General features: G+C 39.2%; 1 protein-coding gene and 1 pseudogene across 10 annotated transcripts in view; both read right to left on the reverse strand.

The window, feature by feature from the left end:
- RIN2 (Ras and Rab interactor 2) overlaps positions 1-24,966 on the reverse strand; it is a 168,794-nt gene extending 143,828 nt beyond the window's left edge. For 5 of the 10 annotated variants that reach the window (XM_039874387.1, XM_039874379.1, XM_039874381.1 and 2 more), the window contains exons 1-2: positions 24,680-24,964; positions 4,737-4,862 (exon numbers count right to left, since the gene is read on the reverse strand). Coding sequence is in view for 1 of the 10 variants with exons in the window: in XM_039874384.1 (XP_039730318.1) it covers positions 167-195 (29 nt within the window). In the remaining 9 variants the exon portion in view is untranslated. Of the gene's footprint in view, positions 1-166; positions 306-4,736; positions 4,863-24,679 lie in introns of those variants that run through there. The other 5 variants (XM_039874376.1, XM_039874389.1, XM_039874384.1 and 2 more) reach the window with 4 other exon arrangements.
- On the reverse strand, positions 19,161-19,279 carry LOC120612096 (uncharacterized; annotated as a pseudogene).
- Positions 24,967-25,432: the final 466 nt, after the last annotated feature.

A 25,432-nucleotide genomic window follows, 5' to 3' on the forward strand; every position in this document is an offset into this window, starting at 1 on the left:
CTTGCACACTAATTCTTGACCCAAACTAAGACACAGCTCATTTTTACAAATAATTAACATTCATCTAGCATTAGAATGTGTGACACCGTGGCATCCAGATGGCTTTACCTCTCTGAGCCTCAGTTTTCTCATCTGTATAATGGGGACAAAAACAATGCCTACTTACCTCTCAGGGCTGCTGTGAGGAAAGAACATGGAACATGCTTAGAACGGGACCTGGCTCATAGCGAGCATTCAATAAATGCTGCTATTTTCAAGCAAGACTTGCTTCTCCTTAGGACTATCAGCTTTCTAAGCTGCATCATCTAGTGTTGGAAAGAATGGGGTAAGATGGAGAAAAACAGGTTTTTCACAAAACCACTTTAAAATCTTGGCCAGCTAATGGCTGCAACAGCTCTTAACTAAACAATGAGCAGTGAAAACAACAGGAAAACCAAAGCATTCTCCATTGATTATATTTAGATTTGGAAATTCTGCTGCATGGAGGGAGGAAATGCCTGAGAACCAGAGAAGATAAAAGAGGACCGTCCAGTGGGAAATGCCGGTGCCGTATTATTCTTGGTACATGTGACTAAGGCATGAGAGGAGTTTCCAAAGGAACTGCCGAGTGAAGAATAAATTTCAAAGGGGCTCAGCGATGGCCCGAAGACTTGGGTCTAGTGGACAGAGGACTCGGCCTGCTCCAGACACCCAGAGCTCTCCTTGGAGTTCCATGAAATAGGACGCTCAAACCCAGCCTCCGGTGGGGGGTCGGGAGGAGGGCCCTCAAGACTCAGCCAGGGGAGAGATGGATCACCCAGATTGAGTTAAAAATTACCGACCCTAATCACGCAGCAGAAGGTAGGGATTTCCCAAAGGTAGCTGCTTCTCACTGCTGGCTGATGAATTCTCTGCCATGACATCATCCCATTGGCCCTGCCTTTCTCTAACATGCTCTTCAAATCTTGATCCAAACTGCGCAGCAAGGGGGAGGGATTAAACCCCATTTGTTCTGATTACACCTGGTTGGGCAGCCATTTCTGTCCAACCCCAGACTCAAACACACTAGCTTGGTAGTATTTAGTGTAATAAGTACACTGTGAATCAATCATAGCCCAGCTTCAAAACCCGCCTTTGCCACTGCCTGACTGTGTCCTACAGGGCAAGTTACTTAACCCTTTAGTACTCAATTTCCTGGGGCTAGCCTTGACTAGCTCCCATCTGTAAAATGGGGATGATGATCCACACTTATAGGGCTTTTGTGATGATGAAATTCAACAACGAATACAGTGGTGGTGTTAGGAGCCCAAGTATTCTTAAGCTGAAGCCTTCCTGAAAGTCCATGGGAATGAAAGGACATAGGAGACAGACCATCTGACCTTTCCCCACCCCACCCCAACTCTTCTAGTAAACAAAGCCCATCAGACAAACCATGTGGAAGCTGAAGTTTCAGGGACAAGAAGTAAGTAGAACTAATGCTATTCTAGGTTCATCAAACGCAGTGGAGGTTTCTTTCTACTAATTTAGAAATGGAAGTGGCTGCTTTATGCTTAACCTCTGACTCCCTGTCATGCCCTCATGGCCTACTACCCACCTACCTCAGATGAAAATGGAAAAGAATAGCAAAGGAAAAGAAACTCTCTTTACTACCAACTGTCCACCCTGTGCTCTGTCACCATCTACATCACTCCCCATATTTCAATCCTCCCCTTTTATATACTTAGGCAGATGGAAAATGGGAGAAATCACCCATAATTCTTCTATTCTGTGTCCATCTCAGCCTCTTACTGTCCTTTTTTCTCAATCCAGTTCCAGTTTTCTCGTAAGATATAAACCACACAAATGGTTTCCTTTCCACCATCTTCACTGTAATATTGTTAATTCACTTGGTACAATATTTGCATTTTACTTGGTGTTATAGGTTGCAAAGATGGCCACAGTTCTCCATTCTCCCTGTATGCCTGCTCTTTGCAAGGTGGCATTACAACTTCTCTCATCAAGGACTGTAGTCTACTTCTCATCTCTTGAATCTGGACTGGCCTGTGACTTGCTTTAGTCAACAGATTGTGGCAGAAGTGGCATTGCATCATTCTCAAGCCCTAGCCTCAAAAAGCCATGCCTGTCCACTCTCTTGGAGCCCTGACTAGCCTGCTGAAGGATGAGAGACCATGTAGGAGCAGAGGGGAGCCATCCCATCGAGGTTATCCTTGACCAGTCAGTTTCCAGCCAACCTGGCAGCTTACTGAAGACTTGCAAGTCAGCCCCACTGACCTGGCCAGACCATCTGAGCCTAACCTGAATTGCCAATTTACAGAATCAAGAACTAAATAAATAGCCATTATTTTAAGCTACGAAGTTTTGGTGTGGCTTGTTAGATAGCAAAAGCAATCTGGTAGATTAGGCAATAAAAAATACAGTTAAAGAATTAAACTTGCCTATCATTTTGCATGCATTTATTTACCCTTCTCAATTAAAAAAACAAAACAAAACAAAACAAAACAAAAAACCCTCACATTCTGGTTCTGCTGCTAGGTCCATTATTATTGGAGCCCTATTCCTATTAAGCACAGGGTCAAGTATTAGACACTCTTGACAACATAAAGGTAAGAGTTGTTCAGAATTCTCAAGCGGCTGCCATGACAGGCACACATGTAGCTAAACACAAGGTGAAAGACACAAGTGCCACCAATCCTACAGCAAAGGCTGACCAGAACGAAAGCAGAAGTTACATGTCATATTTCAACATTCATAACAAAGTCAATTCTCCAATTTGCACATCTGAAAATATTTTCCACTTGGATAACAACTTAGTGATAAACAGTGTCTCAGAGCCTTGCCAGTTTCTATTATTGCTTAGTTTACGGTTGCATTTTCTTGAAGTCATTTATTTATATAAGTTACACATAAAGATGTTTTATCTAACAGGAAAGACGGAAGTGAAGAAGAGAACTCTGGCCTCAAAATACAAATCTTTAAAACCAAGATAAGACTCATGCTGGAATTTTGCACTTTCTCATCCTATCATCATCATTCTCAAGAAAAGTCACATATAATGCTCTTCGGTTTTTATTCAACTTGCACGTATTCATTATCTACTATAGGTTAGAATCTGTGCTAGAAGAAATGAAGAACACAAGACACAGCCTAAAGTCAAACAAGAAATAAAAACACTGATGATATAGAAGCATTCAATTGCACAAATGATCATTACTTTACATGATATGAAAGCATAGCTCATGTAACCTGAGTAGAAACCATGGAATCTAGACTCATGGAGAGAAGGCAGACAGCTTCCTGAGAGAACTGTATGTATAAGCCAGGACCGGCAGCACTGATCTAGGGTCCAAATTAATGAAGCAAGAGTCACAACAGACTGTGTGAAGCTAGTTCTCCAAAGTTGCCCTCTTGTCCTCTTAATCCAAATGAGTTTGCTCTCTCTGAGAGCAGTTGTGTCTGAGGGGCAACAAAGGCCCCAGCTTCTGGTCCAGGAGCGGGCAGTTGGGGCAGAGGTGGATCTCACGAGCTTGATGTCAAGGAGCCCTGGGTTCAAATCCCAGCTCATAGTGTGGCCTTGGGTGAGTGATCTCATCTCACCTGGCACCCATTCTCTTACTTGTAAATGAGTGTAATGACATCTACCTTAAGCAGTGTTGCAGTGGGTTTAAATGAGATCACTCAAAACAAGGATGTGTACCTTGCTCCTGAATCTGCTGTGGGGGCAGGGCTCAGGAGGACAGTTCAGCAGGGACGGCTTGCCCCCACTTTACTCAGTGTCAGTGCTGGCAGCTCCAAGCTTGGGGCTGGAGTCTTTCCAAGTCTCACTCACAGGTCAATAGGGCTGTAGGTGAGGCTGTCAGAAAGAACATCAACTCATGGCTTTTTTATGGGGCCTGTGCTTCCTCACATCATAGTGGCTGGTCTCAAAGGCAAGCATCTGAGAGAATGAGAGAGCCAGGTGAACACCACGTCACCTTTGCTGATCCACTCTGAAGTCACTAAGTGTCATTTCTTACACATTCTCTCTGTCAAGGCAGTCACCACGCCCACCCGGATTCCACCAAGGGGAGGAAAAGTAAACTTCCTGGCTTGAGGGGGTGTGGGAAGGTTCTGGAAGAGCATTAATATTACTGTGGATATTTTGGAAAATATGGTCTGCCCCAGTGACCTATACTGACATTTCTTTGATGCTAATTCTCTTTCAATGTGGAGATCTATAATTCTATGGAAAAAAAGATGAAAAGTGGAGACAGGAGGAAAGGTAAGTGGGAACTGTATAACAAAAAGAGAAAGAGGAGTAAGCCTCTCATGTGGGGATTGGGCCTCTCTCAGTAATGACTGAGCCCTCTCAGTAATCGACCAGGTTCTCTGTGCATCCCAGTGTCCCCATGTCTAAGATGGGGCAACAGCAGTGCCTACCTCATGGTGGTGCTGTGAGAATTAAATGAATGAATCCACTGACGTGCTTAGAGCTGTGCTTGGCACATGGTTAGTGCTCCATTAATGTGAGCAGTTACAGTTTATACCCTTGGCATTCCTCAGCACTCCCGATCTTGGTTTGGCCCCTGTGGTCAAGGCATCGAATCCCTCAGATACCTGGAAACAGGTCAACACCTGACCCTCTGTCAGAGAGAAGTCATATCCATATAAACACAACAAAGCTAGAGTACACAGTGTACTCATCCCACTGAAGAACTTGGAAATGAAAAGCAGTTTCTGAGTTGCCACACACTGGGTTTTATAATCTTGTTGTTACATACCCTTCACTCCAGCATCTCTTCTCGTCTTCCACTTCAGTCCAGCCCCAACCTTCCGAGCATGATAAAGTGCTCGCACATTTTATCTTTTTCAGTAGAAGTTTAGAAGTCCGGATCCCTTTTGTCCATCTACAACACACAGAATCAAACATTTAGGGTTTCTTATACATTTAAAAAATACCATGAATACCCACACAGAGCACTTGCCTCCTCACCTGGCTACAGGAGGAAGCACTGATAGACGAGAGCACAGTGAGTGCCCTCTCCTTCCTATGCTGATCCCTCATCCCCATCTCTGGGCCAGGCAACTGAAGAGGAAGCATTCTCTAAATCCCTACACCAATGCTCAGATATCTAAAACTCTAGTCTTTCACTTAAAAAATTGAAACTCATCAGCAATAATGCTGTCTTTTCTATCAATTAAGTGACAATTTGTTTATTCCTTTACTCTTTGCATCAAATCAGCGCCTACAAATTTAAAGAGTCCTGCCATCTTCTAGTCTAGGATTTAGAGATAGAACTAACCCGAATATAAAATTCCCAAATTATCTCCTATTTCATTTTTGTAGCAACCCCCTAACCTTTTCAAAATTACCCAAGTACATGAATGCAGTCATCTTATTTGCAAACAAAGATAAAACAAAGCACAAATATTAGCTCAAAGTTCCAGTTCCCTTTAACCATCACCACTAATACTTGTAGCCTGCATCCTTGGCAGAGGTAGACACTGTTATAATTTGGGATTATATATTTACAGATCTGTGCATCTAAATACTCAACCTCTTTCTTTCTCTCACATAAACACATACACACGTATTTGTTTCTTTTTTAAAGAAATGTTTATTATACGTCATCCTGTACATTACTTATTCTATTCTTAGGATGTCTTATCAGACACCCCTACATCAGCATAAGAAGATAATGTCATTTTTTTAAAAACTCATTAATATTTCACAGTCTCAACTCCTCCTCCGTCGGGCATATAATTGGACTCTGACTTCCTCCTCCGATATGCTCCCTGACAGATGTCACACACATTCCTTACTTCGTTCCCTATATTCAAAATTCTGTCCTGCCTCTCTCCACATACTTGAGAAGACTCAGTTCTCAGGCCTGGACGCAACATACTTGGTCTTGAATCCCAGCTGAGTCTCTCAGACAAATTACTTAATTACTTACTCTGGTTCCTTGGGTGTTAAGTGGAATGGCTGTAATAGAACCTATCCCAATGGGGTATTCTAAGGATCTAGTAAAATAATCCATGGAAAGCACTGTCCCATTGCAGGGTACTTAGTAAATGCTCAATAAATATTAACTGCACCATCACCAAAACCATTTGTTGTCATCATCATCATCACCTATTTTTTTTTTTTGGTGAAAACTTAAATCTCACTTTCCTTCTTAATACAGATTTTCTTCTACTTCACACATAGATAGGACTACTGAAAAATAATCCCCATAAACTTTAAGCTCCATATACATTACTTCACAATGTCTTCTGATCTTTGCTAAGAGATAAGTAATAAGTAGTTGGATTGATTTACTGTATTGAGGGTGAGCCACATAGTCACAGAGAGCAAAGGAAGGTTATCCTTTCAAAGGACAAAAATTCAAATGCTTCCTCCATCATATTGTTTATATTACAATATTAAATAAGATTGTACAAATAAAATAGCTAAGTAAAAACACCTATTCTCACGATTTTATGCAATTATACAACCAAGTATAATTATAAATTATATAAGAACAAGAACGTAAAACTCACAATTAGAAGTAATAAGATTAATTTAATGTAACATGTGATGCTGTTGTGCCGAAACTAAGTCACTCCTTAAAAAACGAACATAGTGGAGTTGTATCTTCTGTGAGGAGAAGAGCTAACGTAAGAGAACAATTCAAGGATTACCCTAAAGGAAATTGCTATATGGACAAACCGCTTCGCAATAGTGAGAGGCACCCGTGAATGGACCACCTGGGGAACATCAAACTGTGATGTCCCACATCATACCAACTCTGGGACACTCACTCACTGAGTGGAATGGCAGGTGGAACTGCTCACACAATTCAGATTATTCCAATCTCTCTTCCACTCTCTGAATTCTCCCTGTACATTTCTCTATCTGAACTACTGTGAATCTTTCATTCTCTCGTATAACTTGGGGGCAAAGACATTATCTATATCCATAGTCCCTTCTGCTCCATCCTCTTACCCTGCAACAATTCCAAATTGTGGGATGACTTGGTCCCAAGGCAAATTACGTAAAAACAGACCACAGGTGGGCACTGAAATTACCTGGCAGAACTTGGCTACAAAGCTCAACTCTTCAGGATGTGCCCAACTTCACCTATTAATGAATCATAATATACTAGGGGGTCATGATCCACAGTTTGAAAAACACTATTCAGAACAGAGTTAAATAAATTAAGTATTATCTTTGAAATAAAAAGGTATTTCAAAAATTCCCCAAGAGAATATATGTACCTGAGAAAAAGTCCATACTTATAGATGCCCATTTTGGAAATCTTTATTATACTCCAAGTCTTTCATTTTACAAAACAGGAAAGGTCAAACTCATGCATACATTCCCTCTCACGTGCACATATGCCTCTGTATGTTATCCTTTGCCCAATAACCATTATTTTACATCTATATTATCATGCAGCATTTCATCTATTTGAAACATCCTTAAATGATTACATTTTGGACCCCCAGACTTACAGCTCTTAGATCTTAATTATGTTCTTTCAATGTGTTGCTCGAGGATGCTGATCTTAATTTTTCCTTTGTCCGTACACTGTAGGTGTCACAGAGTATGGAGCATGAAGCAGGCATTTGCATTAATGCTTGTTGAGTGAGTTTTAGCATTCTGGCATGTATTTCCAATTTGGATTTAACAAAACGGTACACTAGGGAGGCTTATAAACACAGCTGGCCTTACAGAGAAGGGGACTTGCCATCGCTAGCAGTCTCTCAAGTTACTGACTAGTTTTAAGTATCCAGCACTCTTACTACATGGGAAAAGTTAATTCAATGTTGTTGCCAATACTTAATTTTCATTAATGTTGCTGCAGTCGCATCCTTAAGTGCTTAAGACAACTTTTTTTGAGTACCTGTGGGGAAAAAACCCACCAAGCAAAATGCTATCAGTATTTCCAAAGAGGTTTTGATTTAAAAAAATACAAAAACACAAAAACTAGCCAAACTCAAACCAATTTAAAGAAGAGATGTTAAACTGAGCTTATAGTCGACATATATGACATGTTATAAAACCTTTTATACAGAAACTTAAAACACTAGCACCATAAAGACTGTGTCTTTATACAAGAAAAATATAACTACATATTAAAAAGAGAAGCAGACAGACTGAGCCTTCCCTTGGACTGGGGTGAAGCAGCTGGAATGACTTGGGTAGCTGTCTCAACCTTGCTGTATTGGTCTCACAATGTGTGGACACAAGAACCATTTCCTTAGCAAAGGGCATCTGTTGTCAATTCGGTTATTAAACTTTAACATGGTTGTGTTCCTAAGAGAAATACAAATTCATTTCAAATACATTGGTTTCTTAGCAAACTAAAATTTCTCCAGGGTATATGAAAGTGTTTCTAATCTTCACAATTGTAAATGATCATAAGTTTTCATTTAATTTCTCTATGGAGGAAAACTAATGTGTGTGAGGGGGCGTGTCTTGATCACAACTCTGCATTCACTAAACAAATATTGAGTGAGCATCTAGTAGATGCAATGCACTGTGAGAAATACTGAGTCACTATTTTCATGGGAAGCTCTAAAGCCCTTATAAAATATTTAAAAACTAAAACCCTCAAAGAAAAAGGTTGAAGAGAACAGGCTGCCAACCAATGTTAACAACGTTAATGTGTGTTAAAAGAAAACATTGTTCTATAATACTAGTAAATTGGGAATTGTGGAGTTACAAGGATTAAAACAGGTTTCTTCGTTGCAAGATTTCTAGAGTCTCTGTGAATATGATCTAAAAGGATTAAAGTATGTTCCATTATCTCCCAAAATTCTTTGACCAAAGTGCTTTTGTTAGTGAATATCTCAGAATTCACTAGGCCAGCTGTGAAAGACATCTGGAGTACTTTTTCTCCCTATCTTTTTCTGTTCCTTTTTTCCTCTTTAAATTGATTGTATTGGAGAAAGGCACTGCCATCTATCTCTTTAAAGGAGAAGGGACAGAGAGTTACCCTTATCAGAGCAAGATCTTCCATGGCTAGACAGTCCAACACACCAGCCACCAGTCCTATGCTGCTAACGATCACTTGAGATGTGGGGAGTTCGAAGTGAGATGTGCCGTGAGTCGAAAAAACACACCATGTTTTGCAGACTTCATACAAAAAATTATGTAAGACGCCTCATTAACAATTTTGACACTGATCACATGTCAACAGCCACTGAGCAGATTGGATTCACTCCTCGCTTCCTTGCTCTGCTTCCTCTGCAACCATGGCTGACAAACCCGATATGGCTGAGATTGAGACATTCGATAAGTCGAAATTGAAGAAGACAGAAATGCAAGAGAAAAACTCACTGCCATCAAAATAAACAACTGAAAAGGAGAAGCAGGCAGGCGAATCATAATGAGACACGTACTGCCAATATGCACTGTACATTCCCACAAGCACTGCCTTTTTTTATTTGCCTTCTTATTTGACTTCTTTCAGCTGTTTAACTTTGTAAGATGCAAAGAGGTTGGATCAAGTTTAAATGATTGCGCTGCCCCCTTTTCACATCCAAGAACTACTGACAACGAAGGCGGCACCCACCTCTCCCCAACCTGTCTGGCTGGCAGGGTAGGTAAAGAACTTGCATGTTGGTGAAGGCAGACACTGGGTGGGACAACAGTGAAATCTAGAGTGAAAATCAAGCTGATCCAATGTGTCTTGCAGGCTGTATTTTGGAAATGCCATTTTTTTTGGTGTTCAAATGATTTTAATTATTGGAATGCACAATTTTTAAATATGCAAATAAAACATTTTAAACCTGAAAAAAAAATTAATTGCAGGCCAAGAACTATGTTAAACAATTTTCATGCAACTCCTTTAAGCCATCGCAGCAGCCTTATGAAGTGAGTGGCATTCAATTCTCACTTTATAGCAGGAAGAGGTGATGTGATCTGCTTAGCGCCATGAGCTAGCTGGTCAGTGGCAAAGCACTGATTTGTCTTCAGTTCATCAGTCACCACTGTCCTCACCTATAACCCTATAAGAGTGTGGCTCTTGCACCACTCCCCAAGTCTGCTGAGCTCCCAGCCAAATGTACCCCTCACTCTTTGAACGGTCACTGCACTTAGTTAATACACCTTAGTTTACATGCTTTTACATGGCATGTACATTGCATTGTATTATCACCATTTAGATTTTGTCTGATCTACATGATTCTCTCTGGAGACCAGTATGAATTCTGCTCTTGTTTAAATCTTCATGGAAAATCAGTCAGTATTTGATTAATGTAAAGCAAGTTACATTCTTGAATCTCCTTCTCTTGCCACCTTTTAAAAATGTAGATTTTTACTGTTGAAATTAGAATTTGGGAAATTGGTGTGGACCACTGATGACAGGTGGCACCTCAGCAAAGGAGCGTGGCCAGGAGCCTCATTCCCCTCTCCGACACCTTCCCAGGGCAATTCCTCCACCTATAAAGAATAGTTTCTCTTTCAGCTCACACTTTCCAAGTGACCCTGTCCACTGCTATGGCCTTTCCCCTAGAGGGGATCTTGCCCCCCACCCATCACAATCACAGAAAACTGCCTGCAAAGAATCTGGACGGGGGACGGAGGGAGGGAAGGAGATACAGATGGAATTAAGACAGCGATTGCAGGTAATCCCAAACATGAACATTTATGGTAAGTTTAGAAGACTCTGCATCCCTTATCTATTTGTTGGATGAAATGAGCACAGTAAAACCAGAATAACTAACAACCCCCAGCTGTACTGATCAGTCATTCCGAATGCTGATTTTGCAAGAAAATAGTAATACTTCCCAATAAAACATCTCCTATTATCAGTTCTAGAGACACTTACTCTGAGGAATTTTTTTTTTTGTAATAGTAATTACAGCACCTACAAAAAATGACTTAAATTTGTTATATATTTTTGTTCCCTTTCCAAAACTTTTGTGTAATGGAGAGGCTTTAGATTGAATATTTTAGATTACTTCAGATTACTTTAAAATGGAATTCTTAGTTAACTTTCCTCAACTAATATCAATTTTTCCCTCACAAGCCATGTTTCCATGACTTTATGACATTTTTCTCACTTCTTTGTAATATTATTATCTGAAGCAAGGAGCACACTTCCTTTTACTCTGGAATTTTTTCTTTCAAAGGACAAGGTAAGACTTGTCGATCTTCAGCCATCTAAACCTTAGCTCTGTATCTCCAAATTAGATTCGTTGACTTTTGCTTAAATGTGTAAGATTAAATAAGATCCCTGATATTGTATTGAGTCATTTTCTTTAATGTTATTTTTCTCACTATTTTGGAAATATCTTCCTATCTTCAGAAATGATCGATATTTCTTAGAATACAGCTATATCTAACCACGGTAATTTTTCAACCATTTCTATTTGCCAGGTAAAGAAAGGTGCAAGTCACTCATTTGTTTATTCATTTTAACAACTATTTGTTGGATTTTGTTCAAGGTTTAAGCTGAACATTGTCGGAACACAAATAGCTTTCTGTTTTTAGATGTGGGCATCTGAAAAGGATGCAGAATATGAATGCGCTTTCAACTGAGGAAGCATGGGGAAAGATATTTTAGTTTGGGGAGAATAACTTGGCCAAAAACAGGTGTGCTGAAGTGAAAGCATTAGGATACTGGTTGGCCCTGGGCGACTGGGAAGTAGAGGAGAAACGTAGGTCAGGTAAGGGCGCCGATGAAGGGGAGGGCATCCATTGTACAATGTGAACCCATTGGAGCCAATGAAATCTCTGGATGGAATGCTGGACCAGATAATGAAGATCTCAATTAGGAAACTATGGACTTGAACTAGGAAAGAAGCTGCCAGACATAAGAGCTATTACGGAGAGACAGCACTTGATTGTGCTACACATGAGGAAGCATCATATATGGCCACGTATGGCCATGAAGAGGATAAGGAAGTTGGGAGAAGAAACTGCTATGGGTGGGTGGATGATTATTATATTTTTAGAAGAGTTGAGTCTCATCTGAAAAAGTCTAACACTGGCTGAAATAGTAACAAGAATAAAGAGATAATTCTGTATCAGGATAAAAAGTTCCCTCCCCCAAAACCCACATACACAAAGAGAGAATGAAGAGAGAGTGGTGATTAATAAGGCCACTTGCTTGTGTGGGAGGCAGGAACCTGACCTGATGGCCTTATAAAGACTAGAGTAGAGGCACTGCTGCTGTGAGTGGGTGTATGATTATTCCATTTTTGGATAAAGTGAACCTGAGGTTCTGGAGGATATCCATATTGAGAAATCCAACAGTCAGTTGAAACACTAACAGGGACAAATGGGTACCTGTATATCTAGAAAACAACATCTACAGTGAGGGAAGTGATGGTCCATAAAAGCCAAATGACCCTGAACTCTACTTTTTAATTCTGGGTGCCACACTTTAACAGGAACATAATAAAATTGGAGCCTGTCCTAAAATGGACAGAAATTAAATATGTGACCATAGTTTGGGGAAAATGTTTGAAGGAGTCTTGAATGCTTAACTTGGAGTGGGGAAAAAGCAGAGAAGGCTCCCTGTCACGTGAAAGGGGAATCAGACTTGATCAGTAACATATAAAAGGGAAGTATAGAAATCAAAGGATGTAAATGAGAGGAAGGCAAATTGCAAGTCAAGGTAAAGACTCTCTAGCTAGCACTGTGGTGTTGGGGGCATTTTCCTCCTTAGCAAAGAAATTAAAGCACAGAGTGGACAACAGCTCTGGAGGGTGCTATAGAGGGGACTGAAGCATACAATGGAGGACTGGATAACACATGTCCCTGACAGTCTGATGACCCTACAGGAGGAGTCAGATTGGAGCAAGAGATATGAGTCCCCTATAGAAAAAAGACAGCTGAGGCCACAAGTCAGTGAAATGCCCAAGATACAGATTGTAGTGAGAGAAAATAAGTGAACTGCAGAAAGAATCTTGTATAAAATGAGAGAAAAGAAGCCAGTGGAAATAAAGAAGTCATAAAGGAATAAGAAGAAAATTAAAAGATCGCCACAAAAAGATAAGGAAGGAGAAATCTTACTGAAGTATTGCTTACATACAGCTAAGTACACAAATCTTAAGGTTTCAGATTGATGATTTTTTATACCATCCAAGAGGGTTCTTTCATGCCTTCTCCTATTCAGTAATCTCAAAGGATAATCACTGTTTTGACTTGTGCCATATAAATAGGATTGGCCTGCTTTTGAACTTCATAAAAATGGAACCATGAAATATGAACTACCTTGTGTCTGATTTCTTTAAGTCAATATTGTGTCTGTGAGAGTCATTCATGTTGTTGTGTCAGTAGGTCATTGTTTTTCATCACTATGTAGACAACGGAAGTTTCCAGTCTGGGGCTATTGCAAATAAAGTTGTTACAAACATTTTGCACTGTGGACGTAAGTACTCATTTCTGTTAAGTGTACTTCACGGCATAATCTGTGTCATAGGGTCAATGTATATTAGGCTTTTGTAAATGCAGCCAAACATTTTTTTTTAATCTTGTACAAATTGATAGCCCTTCTGTATTGTAGGAGAGTTCCAGTTGCTCCACTAATATTTTATGTTGTTGGTCATTTTAATTTAAGACATTTTGATGGATGTGTAATAATATATTATTGTGGTATTAATTTGCATTTTTCTAGTGAGAACATCATTTCGTTAAGATGAGACCATCTCTGGTTGAACCTCATTTTTTTCATGTATTTCTTGAGTATTTTTAAATCTTCCTTTATAAAGTTTTGTCGTCTTTTGCTCATTTTTAAATTGGGTTGCCTGATACACACACACTCCTGGATGTCAGTCCTTGGCTGAATGCATGTATTGCAAATACCTTTTCAAAATTTGTGGCTTGCTTGTTACTCCTTTAAGGGTGTCTTTTATTTAACATCAATTTTTGTTTATTATGGTAACTTTGATCAACAAAATCCAATAAGTTTCAAATATACAATTCAACAGTAAGTCATCTATATATATATTGCATTGTGTGTTCACCGTCCATAGTTAGATTGCATTCTGTTACTACATATTTGACCCCTATTATCCCATCTACCTTCCCCTTATCCCCACCCTCTGGTAACAACTAGTCTACTGTCCATATCCATGAGTCTTTGTTTGTTTGTCATGTTTGTTTATTGCTTTTAGATTTATATCCTACATATAAGTGATATGCGTTTTTCAACTTCTTTGTCTGGCTTATTTTGCTTAGCATGATTATTTCAAGGTCCATACATGCTGTCGCAAATAGCAGTATTTCATCTCTTCTTATGGCTGAGTAATATTCCGTTGTATATATGTACCACAGCTTCTTTATCCTATCATCTATGGTAGGACACTTCGGTTGCTTCCACATCCTAGACACTGTGAATAATGCTGCTATGAACATCAGTGTGCATATATCTTTTCAGATAAATGTTTTCAAGTCTTTGGGGGGTAAATATCCAGTAGAGGGATTGCTGGAAAATATGGTAAAGCAATTCTTAGTTTTTTGGGAAACCTCCATACTGTTTTCCATAGTGGTTGTACCAATTTGCAGTCCCACCAGTAGTATATGAGGGTTCCTTTTTTCTCCACATCCTCTCCAACACTTGTTATTACTTGTCCTGTTGATAAAAGTCATTCTAACAGGTGTGAATGGTGTCTCATTGTGGTTCTGATTTGCATTTCCCTAATAGCTAATGAAGTTGAGCATCCTTTCATATGTTTGTTGGTCATTTGTATGGCTTCTTGGGAAAAGTGTCTGTTCAGGTTCTCTGCCCATTTTTTAAATTGGATTGTTTCTTTTGTTGTTGTTGTTGTTGTTGTTATTGAGTTGTATGAATTGTTTCTATATTTTGGTTATTAGGCCCTTATTGGAGGCATTGATATTTTCCCATTTGGATGGCTGTCTCTTCGGCTTACTGACAGTTTCTTTTGCTGTGCAGAAGCTTTTTAGTTTGACGTAGTCTCATTCATTTATTTTTGCTTTTACTTCCCTTGCCTTTGAAGTCAAATTCATAAAATCCTCTTTAAGTCCAAGGTCCATGAGTTTAGTTCTCATGTTTTCTTCAATACAATCTATTGTTTCAGGTCTTTTATTCAGGTCCTTAATCCATTTTGAGTTAATTTTGGTGTGTGCTGACAGACAACAGTCTAGCTTCATTCTTTGCAGTTTTCCAACACCATTTCCTTTCTCCTTTGTATGTTTTTGGCTTTGTCAAAAATTATTCGCCCATATAAACAAGCGTTTATTTCTAGACCCTCAATTCCATTCCACTGATCTGGGCGTCTGTTTCTGCCAATACCATGCAGTTTTGATTATTTTCACATTGTAGTATATAGTTTGAAGTCGGGCAGATTGATGCCTCCAGTCCCATTCTTTTTTCTTAGGATGGCTTTGGCGATTCAAGGTCTTTTGTACTTCCATACTAATCTGATGATTTTTTGTTCTATTTCTTTAAAAAGTGCTGATGGGATTTTGATGAGGATTGCATTAAATATGTATAATGTTTTAGGTACTTAAGGCCATTTTAACTATGACTCTCCCAAACCAAGAACACAGAATATCTTTCCATTTCTTTCTGTCTTCTTCAATTTCTTTTAATAGGGTCTTATACTTTTCATTAAATAGGTTCTTCACATATTTCATCAAGTTTGTTGCTAGGTATTTATTCTTTTTGTTGCATTTGCAAAAGAAATCTTTTTTTCATTTTTCTGACAATTCATTATTAGAATATAGGAATGCTATGGATTTTTGAACATTGATTTATTTTGTATCCAGAAACTTGTATTTTCTTCTTTCTAATAGTGTTCTTGTGGAGTCTTTAGGGTTTTCTATATAATTATGTCATCTGCAAATAGCGACAGTTTGACTTCATTTCCTATTTAGATTTCTTTTATATCTTTCTCTTGCCTGATTGCACTCACGAGGACCTCCAATGTTATACTGAGTAAGAATGGCAGTAGTGGACAGCCTTGCCTTGTTCCTGATCTTAGAGGGAAGGTTTTTAGTTTTTCACCATTAAGTACAATGTTGGCTGAGGGTTTGTCATATATGGCCTTTATTATGTTAAGGTACTTTCCTTCTATACTGACTTTGTTAAGTGTTTTGATCATGAATGGATGCTGTACCTTGTCCAAGGCTTTTTCCACATCTATTGATATGATCATATGATTGTTATTTTTCAATTTGTTTATGAGGTGTATCACATTAATCGATTTGCATATGTATGTTGAACCATCCCTGTGCCCCTGAGATGAAGCCCATTTGACCATGGTGTATAATCGTTTTAACATGTTGCTGTATTCGATTCACTAGTATCTTATTTAGGATTTTTGCATCTGTGTTCATGAGAGATATTGGTCTGTAGCTTTCTTTTCGTGTGTTATCTTTACCAAGTTTTGTATCAGGGTAATACTGGCCTCATAAAATGAGTTGGGAAGTATTGCCTCCTCTTTGATTTTTTTTTGGAAGAGTTTGACGAGAATAGGTATTAAATCTTATTGAATGTTTGGGAGAATTCACTGGTGAAGCCATCTGGTCCTGGACTTTCACTTTTTGGTAGGTTTTGGATGATTGTTTCAATTTCCGTACTGCTGATCAGTCCATTTAGATTTTCCAGTTCCTTTTGATTCAGTCTAGGAAGGCTGTATATTTCTAAGTATTTGTCTATTTCTTCCAGGTTGTTAATTTGATGTTACATACTTTTTTATAGTATTCTTGTATGATCCTTTGTATTTCTGCAGTGGCTGTCATAATTTCTCCTCTCTCATCCCTGATTTTGTTTATTTGTGTCCTTTCTCTTTTTTCTTTAGTGAGTCTAGCCAGGGGGTTGTCAATTTTATTAAACATCTCAAAGAATCAGCTCTTTGTTGCATTTACTTTTTTGTTTGTTTGTTTTCAATTTCATTTAATTCTGCTCTAATTTTGATTATTTCTTTCCTTCTGCTGATTTTAGGCTTCATTTGTTCTTTTTCTAGTTTTTTTAAATGAAGTGTTAGGTTAAATGAAGTGTTGAGCTCATTCTTATTTTTTTTGAGATAGGCCTGTAATGATATGAACTTTCCTCTTATTACCACTTTTCCATGTCCCAGAAGTTTTAATATGTTGTACCATTATCATTCATTTCTATATATCTCTTGATCTCTGTTTTTATTTCTTCTCTGACCCAGTCATTCTTCAGTAACATGTTATTTAATTACCATGTATTTGAGGTTCTTCCCACTTTCATTTTAAGTTGATTTCCAGCTTCAAAGCATTATGATCAAAGAATACGGCTGGTATGATTTCAACCCTCTTATATTTGTTGAGGCTAGTTTTGTGTCCCAGCATATGGTCAATCCTTGAGAATATTCCATGTGCACTAGAGAAGAATGTATAAGCAGCTGTTTGGAGATGAAAGGCTCTCTAAACGTCAATTATGTCCACTTGGTCTAATGTGTCATTTAAGGATGTTATTTCCTTATTGATTTTCTGTTTGGATGATCTGTCCATATCCGACAGTAGGGTATTTAGGTCCCCTACTACGACAGTGTTTTGGTCTGTTTCTCCCTTTAGTTCTGCTAGTAACTGCTTTACATATTTCTATTCTCCCTGACATAGATATTAATAATTGTTATGTCTTCTTGGTGCACGATCCCTTTATCATTATGAAGTGTCTCTCGGTATCTTTCTTTACCTTTTTCATTTTGAAGTCTATTTAGTCCGATATTAGTACTGCTACTTCCGCTTTTCTCTGAATGCCATTTGACTTAAAATGTCATTTTCCACTTTTCACTTTGAGTTTATATTTGTCTTTGGAACTGAGACGCATCTCCTAGAGGCAGCGGCACATGGTTAGGTTTTGTTTGTTGATCCAATCTACAACTTTGTGCCCTTTTATTGGTGAATTCAGTTCATTTATTTTTAGGGTGATTATTGAAATATGAGGTTTTCCTATAGCCATTTTATATTTGTTTTCTGGTAGCTCGGTGTTTCCATTGTTTCTCTTTCCTTGCGTTTCTGTCTGTTATTTTATTTTGGTTAGGTTTTTTTGGCGTGTGGTAACCATTAAAAATATGTAAAAGATAGTGTGTGTACATATATATATATATATAAATATTTTGAGTTAATTTTGGTGTGTGCTGACAGACAACAGTCTAGCTTCATTCTTTGCAGTTTTCCAACACCATTTCCTTTCTCCTTTGTATGTTTTTGGCTTTGTATATATATTATATATATATATTTTTACATATATATATATATATATATATATATATATGTACAGTCATCCATTTTCTTATGCATGTGCCTTATCTCCATTCCCCTTTGTGAATTTGGATCTTTGATTCCTCCCCTTTTCTGTTACTGTTGTCTCAAATTTTTCCTACATAGGGTGAATGTTCATTTCTATCTTGCAATAGCAATTCCCTTCTTATTGTTTAAGTTTATAATGCCCTGTTCTCGGTAAGCGTTGCACTCCTCTGCTTCTATCTGCCTGCTAGTCACCTTACTCTTATAGGTTATTTTTTTGGTTATTTTTTTGTCATTTTGTTTTAGGCGAGCTGACCCCTTTCAGTATTTCCTGTTATGCAGGCCTCATAGTGGAGAATTCCCTCAACTTTTTTAAGTCTAGAAAGGTCTTTATTCCTCCTTAAAATCAAAAGGAGTGCTCTGCTAGATACATTATTTTTGGCTGGTAATTCCTTTCATTTAATAGTTTGAATATTTGCTTCCACTCCTTTCTAGCTTGTAAGGTTTGCGCTAAGAAGTCTGATGATAGTCTAATGGGTTTTCCTTTATAGATTACCATCTTATTTTCCCTGGCTGCCTTGAGAATTCTTCCTTTGTCATTAATTGTTGATAATTTTAATATAGTGTCTCTTGGAGAAGGACGTTTTGGGTTGAGATAATTGGGTGTTCTGTTAGCATCTTGGATTTGAAGCTCCAGTTCATTTGGGAAATTCTCATCAACTATTTGTCTGAATATGCTCTCTGATGCATTTTCTTTTTCTTCTCCTTCTGGAATACCCATTATTCTTATGTTCCTGATGGTGTCAACTAGTTCTTGTATTTCTCTTTCACTTTTCGGTCTATTCTTCCTTCTGAATTAATTCTAGATTTCTGTCTTTGATATCACTGATTCTTTACTCCATTTAGTCAATTCTATTTCTCTCTTTTTTCTTTTCTTTTTTTTTTTTAAGGCAAGGCAACCCTTGGTTGACCTCACAGATTGCAAGGACCTTGTCAGCTTACAATCCCTTATTTTTATTTTTTACACCTACAGCACCTGGTCTTCCTGGGTGGTCTCCTATCCAAGTACTAACCAGGCCCGACCCTGCTTAGCTTCTGAGATCAGACGGGATCGGGCTTGTTCAGGGTAGCATGGCCATAGATTGGTCAGTTCTATTTCTTGAGCTTGCTATTTCACTCTTCATCTCTTTTAGTGTGTTCTTCCTCTCCAGAAGTTCTATTTGGTTCTTTTTAAGGGTTTCAATCTCCTTGCTAAAAAATTCATTCTGCTAGTCAATTTTTTCTCAATTTCTGGACTTGTTGATGTAAGTTATTTTGCATCTCACTGAGATTTTTCAGAAGTACAATCTTGTATTCTCTGTCATTTAAATCTTATTTCTGTCTTTAAGCTTATTTTCTGGAGATTTTTCTCTTTCTTTCTGAGCTGCTTGTCACCTTGGTTCTTCATGGTGTTTGATGGACTATTTCTCCACCTGGGCAATAATGGGAGTGTATTCTTCTTTCTTTTTTTCAGAAAGACTTATTATACAGAAGTTTATTAGCCTGCTGCTAAAGTGTTTTTCTTTTAATTTCCAGTAAGCGGCATCCAAGTCTCTTGGATCTCTGCTTTGAGACTTATAATGCCTTTTCTTTTTCTGATGAACCTTCAGATCGCAATTGCCACTCTTGATCCCACCCTGTCAGTGGTACCGATACTGGATTTTTGTCTTGGCAGCATTTGCTCAAACTCCCCTTGGGCTCAGCGGTGCTAGTCTGGGAGGATATGGGGTGAAGGCATGGTGCATTCTGGGTTGGTGGGTAGGGTTGCTGCTAATCTCCATATCTCAGCCTCAAGCTTCGCAACCGCAGCTGGCTAAGACCCAGTGTTGCCCCTCTGCACTTAGTTCCTGCTCCACTTTCTGCCTTGACCCCTGAGCTCTGCTGCATTGAACTCACAGATCCCTCAGGCAGGGCTGTTCAGGGAACCAGCCACAATTTCTCTACTCCCCCTCCTCCTGCAGGGAGCTCCAGCTGTGAGAGGCAGCTTCTTTGTTTCTCCCAATCTACCCCCCAGACTCCCACAGTTCTGACCTCTGGAAGCTCTGATACGCAGATCACTCACTCAGACGTGTTTGTGTGCAGGTTGGGTGTTGTTGAGTTTTAGAGGTTGAGCTTATTTTTATTTCAAAGGGAGAGATCTGGGGACATCTCTCACTCTCCATGCTTCTGATGTCACCTTAAGGGTGTCTTTTGAGGAACAAAAATTCTTAATTTTAACGAAGCATAATTTGTGAATCTTTTACTTTTATTATCAATGTTTTTAAAGCTCTTTACCTAGTATCAGATCATAAACATATTTTCTTATATTTTCTTCTATAATGTTGATAGTTTTAATTTTAATATTTAAGTCTATAATCCATCTGGAAATAATTTTTTGTGTATGGCATAGGGGTCAAGCTTTATTCTACTCATTAATATACAACTGACTTGGCATCATCTGTGGAAAAGACTCTCCTTTCCTCACTTAATTGCAGTGTAGCTTTTCTTATAAGTCAAGTGACTGAATATCTATAGGTCTGTTTCTAGACTCTTATTTCTGTTCTATTGATCCACTAGTCTGTCCTTGTTTTAATACCACGATCTCAATTATTTAGCTTTACTGCAAGTCTGAAAACTGGTGAAAGCAGTCAGTATTTCACCATTAAATATGGCTTGGACTTAACATTTATCAGATTAAGGTAGTTACTTTTTAATCCTAGTTTGCTGAGAGCAAACTAGATATTTTTAATTTAAATGTTAAATTCTACAATGGAACTTTGAAAACATATTTGAAAAATTCTGCAAGAAATCATACACTAGAATTCTCTCCCTCTTTTTGGGAAAGACCATCACCTTAGACAGATTAAGCAGATCTGGAATTGTCCTGTCTGCTGCATAGGGCAATAACATGGTAGATAGTAACCATACATTTGAATCAAGCAACTTAATCTCTGAATGGTTCTTAGTTCTTATGTTTTATCCCCTCTTGACTAGATCTGGGTCTCTGGACCTGGAGCTTGAAATCCTGAGAGCACTGAGCACTTACTATGTGCTAGACATTTTATTAAGTCTTTCATAGGTATTATTTCACTCAGCACTTGTGACAATCCTTATAACAACAGATAAAGCAACTAAGGCACAGTGAGATGAGTTTACTTGCCCGTGATCATACCACCAGTACGTTGGAGAGCCAGGATCCAAACCCAGGCAGTCTGACTCCGTAACATGGCCACTACGCCATTAGGAATGAAATCTCACTCCAGCCCTCCACTTGAGGTCACTTCTCTTTAGTATGGCCTAGGACACTAAATATGTTTGCTACATGTAGCCAGCATGGGAGCTACCCAAACTTGGGCTTCATCAAAAAGCCTTTAGAATGGCAGCCATGCTCTTAGTTCCTGTGTTTTTTGTCTCAAGTCATTCAAAGACAAAGTAAACAGTTCCCTCCAGTACTCTGTCCTATCGCTTACTTTTGCCAAAAGTAATATTCGGAACTCTGCAACTATAAAAGAGAAAATCATCTGAAAACAACTCAATTCTTTTCCAGTGGAAAGATTAGTTTATAAGCTAAATCTAGAGAAAGATAATTCTTCTCAAGAGATGTTCTGGTCTATTAACCTTTTCTTTAAAAATTATCTAAAATAAAACTACGACAAAAGATATTAGGCATAGTTACTACTCCTTCTGTAGAAACAGTCATTATTCCTTAAGGCTTTGTTCATTCTAGTTATCTATTGCTACATAACAAATCATCACAAGATTTAGTGGCTTAGGTAAACAACTATCATTTTATTACCTCTATAGTTTCTGAGGGTCTGGCATTCAGGAAGGGCCTGGCTCCCTAGTTCTGGCTGAAAATTCTGAATGTGGCTCAAGCCAGATGGTAGCTACATCTGGAGCAAAGGGTGATAGATGTGGGAGGCACGGCTGGCACAGTTGGAGACTGGCAGGGCATCTTTTTCTTATTTCTTATAGTTTCAGGCTCCTATGTGGTCTCTTCCTATGAGCTAGTTTTGGCTTCCTCACATTGTGGTGGCCTTGGAACAGTGTAACTTAAAGACAGAAATATGAGAAAGATGGCAGCTCAAGGCTCCAGCAAGAATGTTCCAGAGAGCAAAGTGAAATTCTCAGAAGTATTGTATGGGCAACATTCTATTGTTACAAGTGACATACAAATGTATCCACGACAAACAAAAGAGATTAGACTTCACCTCTTGATGAAAAACTGGCAAGACAAGACCTGGGATGGGCGATGGTGCTGTGGTCATCTTTAGAAAAACATAATCTGTCCCACAGTCTAAAGTTAGTACTACAAATGGCACATATGAAGAAGCCATTGCCATTCTCATTTTTCAAATATGTAAACCAAGACAAAGCATTTCTGTGTTTAAGTATGCGACTTTAAAGATAAATATACATGTAAATTCCTTTGTGAAATATGGCATAATTTATTGTGGTTATTCACTGCAATTAGGAAACATTCTTAAAAGTTTATCTAGGAAAATATGCATATTACCAAGGGAGGTGAAGCTGTCTACTTACCACTTGAATCACCCTAGGAAAGTATTTGGGTATTTCTTAGAGTCACATTTAATAGAGAAGTTGGAAAGTCAAACAAAATGTTTCCCATTGTGAGGCAGTACAGTGATGGTCTAGGAATGCTTGCCTTGGGCTGGAGCTCAGGAAAGAAAGAACTGTGAATGGAAAAGGGAAACACACACAGGTGCAAGGTTATTGGTCAGTCTGCCATCCATTGATCATGGTCCCATGGACAACATTAGCAATCGCAAACTGAATTTCCTAATTTCTTCTTCCAAGTTCACCTAATTCTCACTTCACATCTTCTGAGTTTTATCCATTTTAGTTATATTTTTTTAATTTTTGATTCAAGGTTTTATACACACACACATATATAAATGAAAATGCTTATCTCCGGATATTTAATTAGTTATTGTTGGAACACTGTAATGCCGTTTTCTTTTGCTTTGGGGGGTATATGTGTGTGTTTAGAGGGAATAACATTCATCCCCTGAAATGTTTTCATTCTCAAAATGTTTTCTCCTTCTTGAAGCTTTGTTTGCACATTATCTGTCGCTTTCTGCTCTTTTTATAATATTTTTTTTTTTCTGGACCAGCAATGAGCTTGATGCAGATGAGGGACAGGGCTTGGGGTGGCTAACTAGGTTTCTTGATTCAATTGCGCCCTCTACTGTCTATATAGTGATGGGCAGTTTCTTTATTGTATTGTGCCACTTACTGGAGAGGGAGAAGGTGTCTTGATTTTGTGATTCTTTCTTTTCTGTGGAACTCTAAATTTTACACCTTTTGCTGTTCTTCCTTCACATCACTCAGTCTCCCAAGAGCGACTGCCCTTCCAAGGTTCCTCGTCTGTCTTGAAGCCTCATCTTTTCTAAGACCATTGCCTTGGGTCCCACACACATTCAAGCATTTCCACTCAGGATAGGACTTGTCTTTCCAGGGGTAATGTCTAGGCTGGTCACCCCAGACTCCCTGGACTCCTGTCTTTCTCTCCACTTGTTCTGTGAGGTCTCGCAACACGGGTGGGTTCCAAAGCCACTCTGGCTGGACCTGGGTGTTTATCCTGCTCCTTTTCAAATAACCTGAAGTTTGCAGAATTGTCTCCTAGTAATATTGTGGGTATCTGTTAATGATGGTTTTAATTTGCTCTATTTGTTGAAAGTTATGCAAAAAGATTTGGATCTAAGCAGCCACTAGTATTCTACTGCAACTGATAACTCTATGTTTAAATAATAACGCCATTTACTGCAACATTTTACTCAAACCTATTTACTCTTCACAATACAGGAATGTCTCCGTGCAGCAGTATATATAACTTTAAACAAGGAACTCTTTGTAATAACTAACATGCATTCACAAAGAAAACCAATTGTTTAAAATACTGACAACTAAAGTATACCTGAAACTGAATTTTTAAATATCATCAGCCATCACCAAAACAACCAAACCTGCCCCGACCATCAGCAAAGGGCAGGGCACCTGACAGCATCTGCCATCTGGAATGATATCACAGGTAACAGAATTTATTGGAAAAGCGCATCTGTTCAAGTTGCCCTGGGATTACAGCATCTGTCTGAATTCAGGTGATTCACTGGGTTGGAGACAGCTCTCCAGGAGGCCCCAGGTGCCCACCCTGCTCAGACACACCCAGCTTTTGAACATTTCTCTGACATGGAAGCAGGCGCCTCCCAGGAACCCAACAGGCCTGAAGTGCTAGGAATTAATCCCCACCCCCACTCAGGTCCTCATCCAGGACTGCTGAGAACTGGCACAGGAAAACCTGGCTCCCTCCCCACCATCCCACCACCCCCACCCCACCCCGGGGCAGGACGACAATCAGCGTTTACACTGAGGCAAGGTTAAGCTCTCATCCACAGGGTTGATTTAATTGCTAACACACTTGAATCCCTTCCCTGATTCACCTCCCCACTCCCCTCCGGTGTTTCCTGGGATCGCAGACCCTACTCCCCAAAATGAATTACTTACACTTAGATCTTTGTTCAGAGCCTGCTTCTGGAAGAACCCAAACTGAGACAGCACCCTAGCTTGGGGCTTCTCCTTTAGCGTCCCAGAGCCTGCACCAGGAAGACCGCTCCAAATGGGTAACCAATCCGAACAGGGAGATGAGAGAGGTCTTGGATGAAACACCCACGGGTCCAGGAAGGCTCATGAAAAGGTCCTCCTGGCAGTATGCGGTCCGAATCTGCAGTTTTCTCCGTTCCCAGGGCCACTGGTGTGGCCATGGCCAAGAATTTAAAAGGAGCAGTGGTGAGGAGGACCCTCTGCATTCCATGACAAAGGCCTGTGTACACAGTAACTTCTCTGTAAATATTTGTGGAATGAATGACTGAGGAGGAATTCAGTTTGAGAAAACCACATTAATGTAAACTCTCAAACAAGAAGGGTTTTTCCAGTTAACACTTTAATATAATGGAATATTTGTTGTTTTATGATGTGATAGAGAAATAAGACCACTAAAATGAGCTGGAGTTGAATTCTTCAAAATTCCTCCCACTGCCACCGTAGAGGCTCTAGAAAACCGACACTGACCCGGCAGCCTGTGCTGTGAATTCCTGGGTGAGGTTAATGTAGGAAGGAGGCAAGAGAACTGAAGTGTTAAGTCAAACTACATCCAGAGACTGCAATATTCTGATCAGGCCTGCAGCCAGGCCACAAGGCCATCTGCAGAACAAAGGAAGATGTCTGAGGGATTGCTAACAACCCATTTCCCACACCTGT

Source organism: Pteropus medius, unplaced genomic scaffold, assembly GCF_902729225.1.
Source record: "Pteropus medius unplaced genomic scaffold, Ma_sr-lr_union100, whole genome shotgun sequence".
Classification (NCBI taxonomy): domain Eukaryota; kingdom Metazoa; phylum Chordata; class Mammalia; order Chiroptera; family Pteropodidae; genus Pteropus; species Pteropus medius.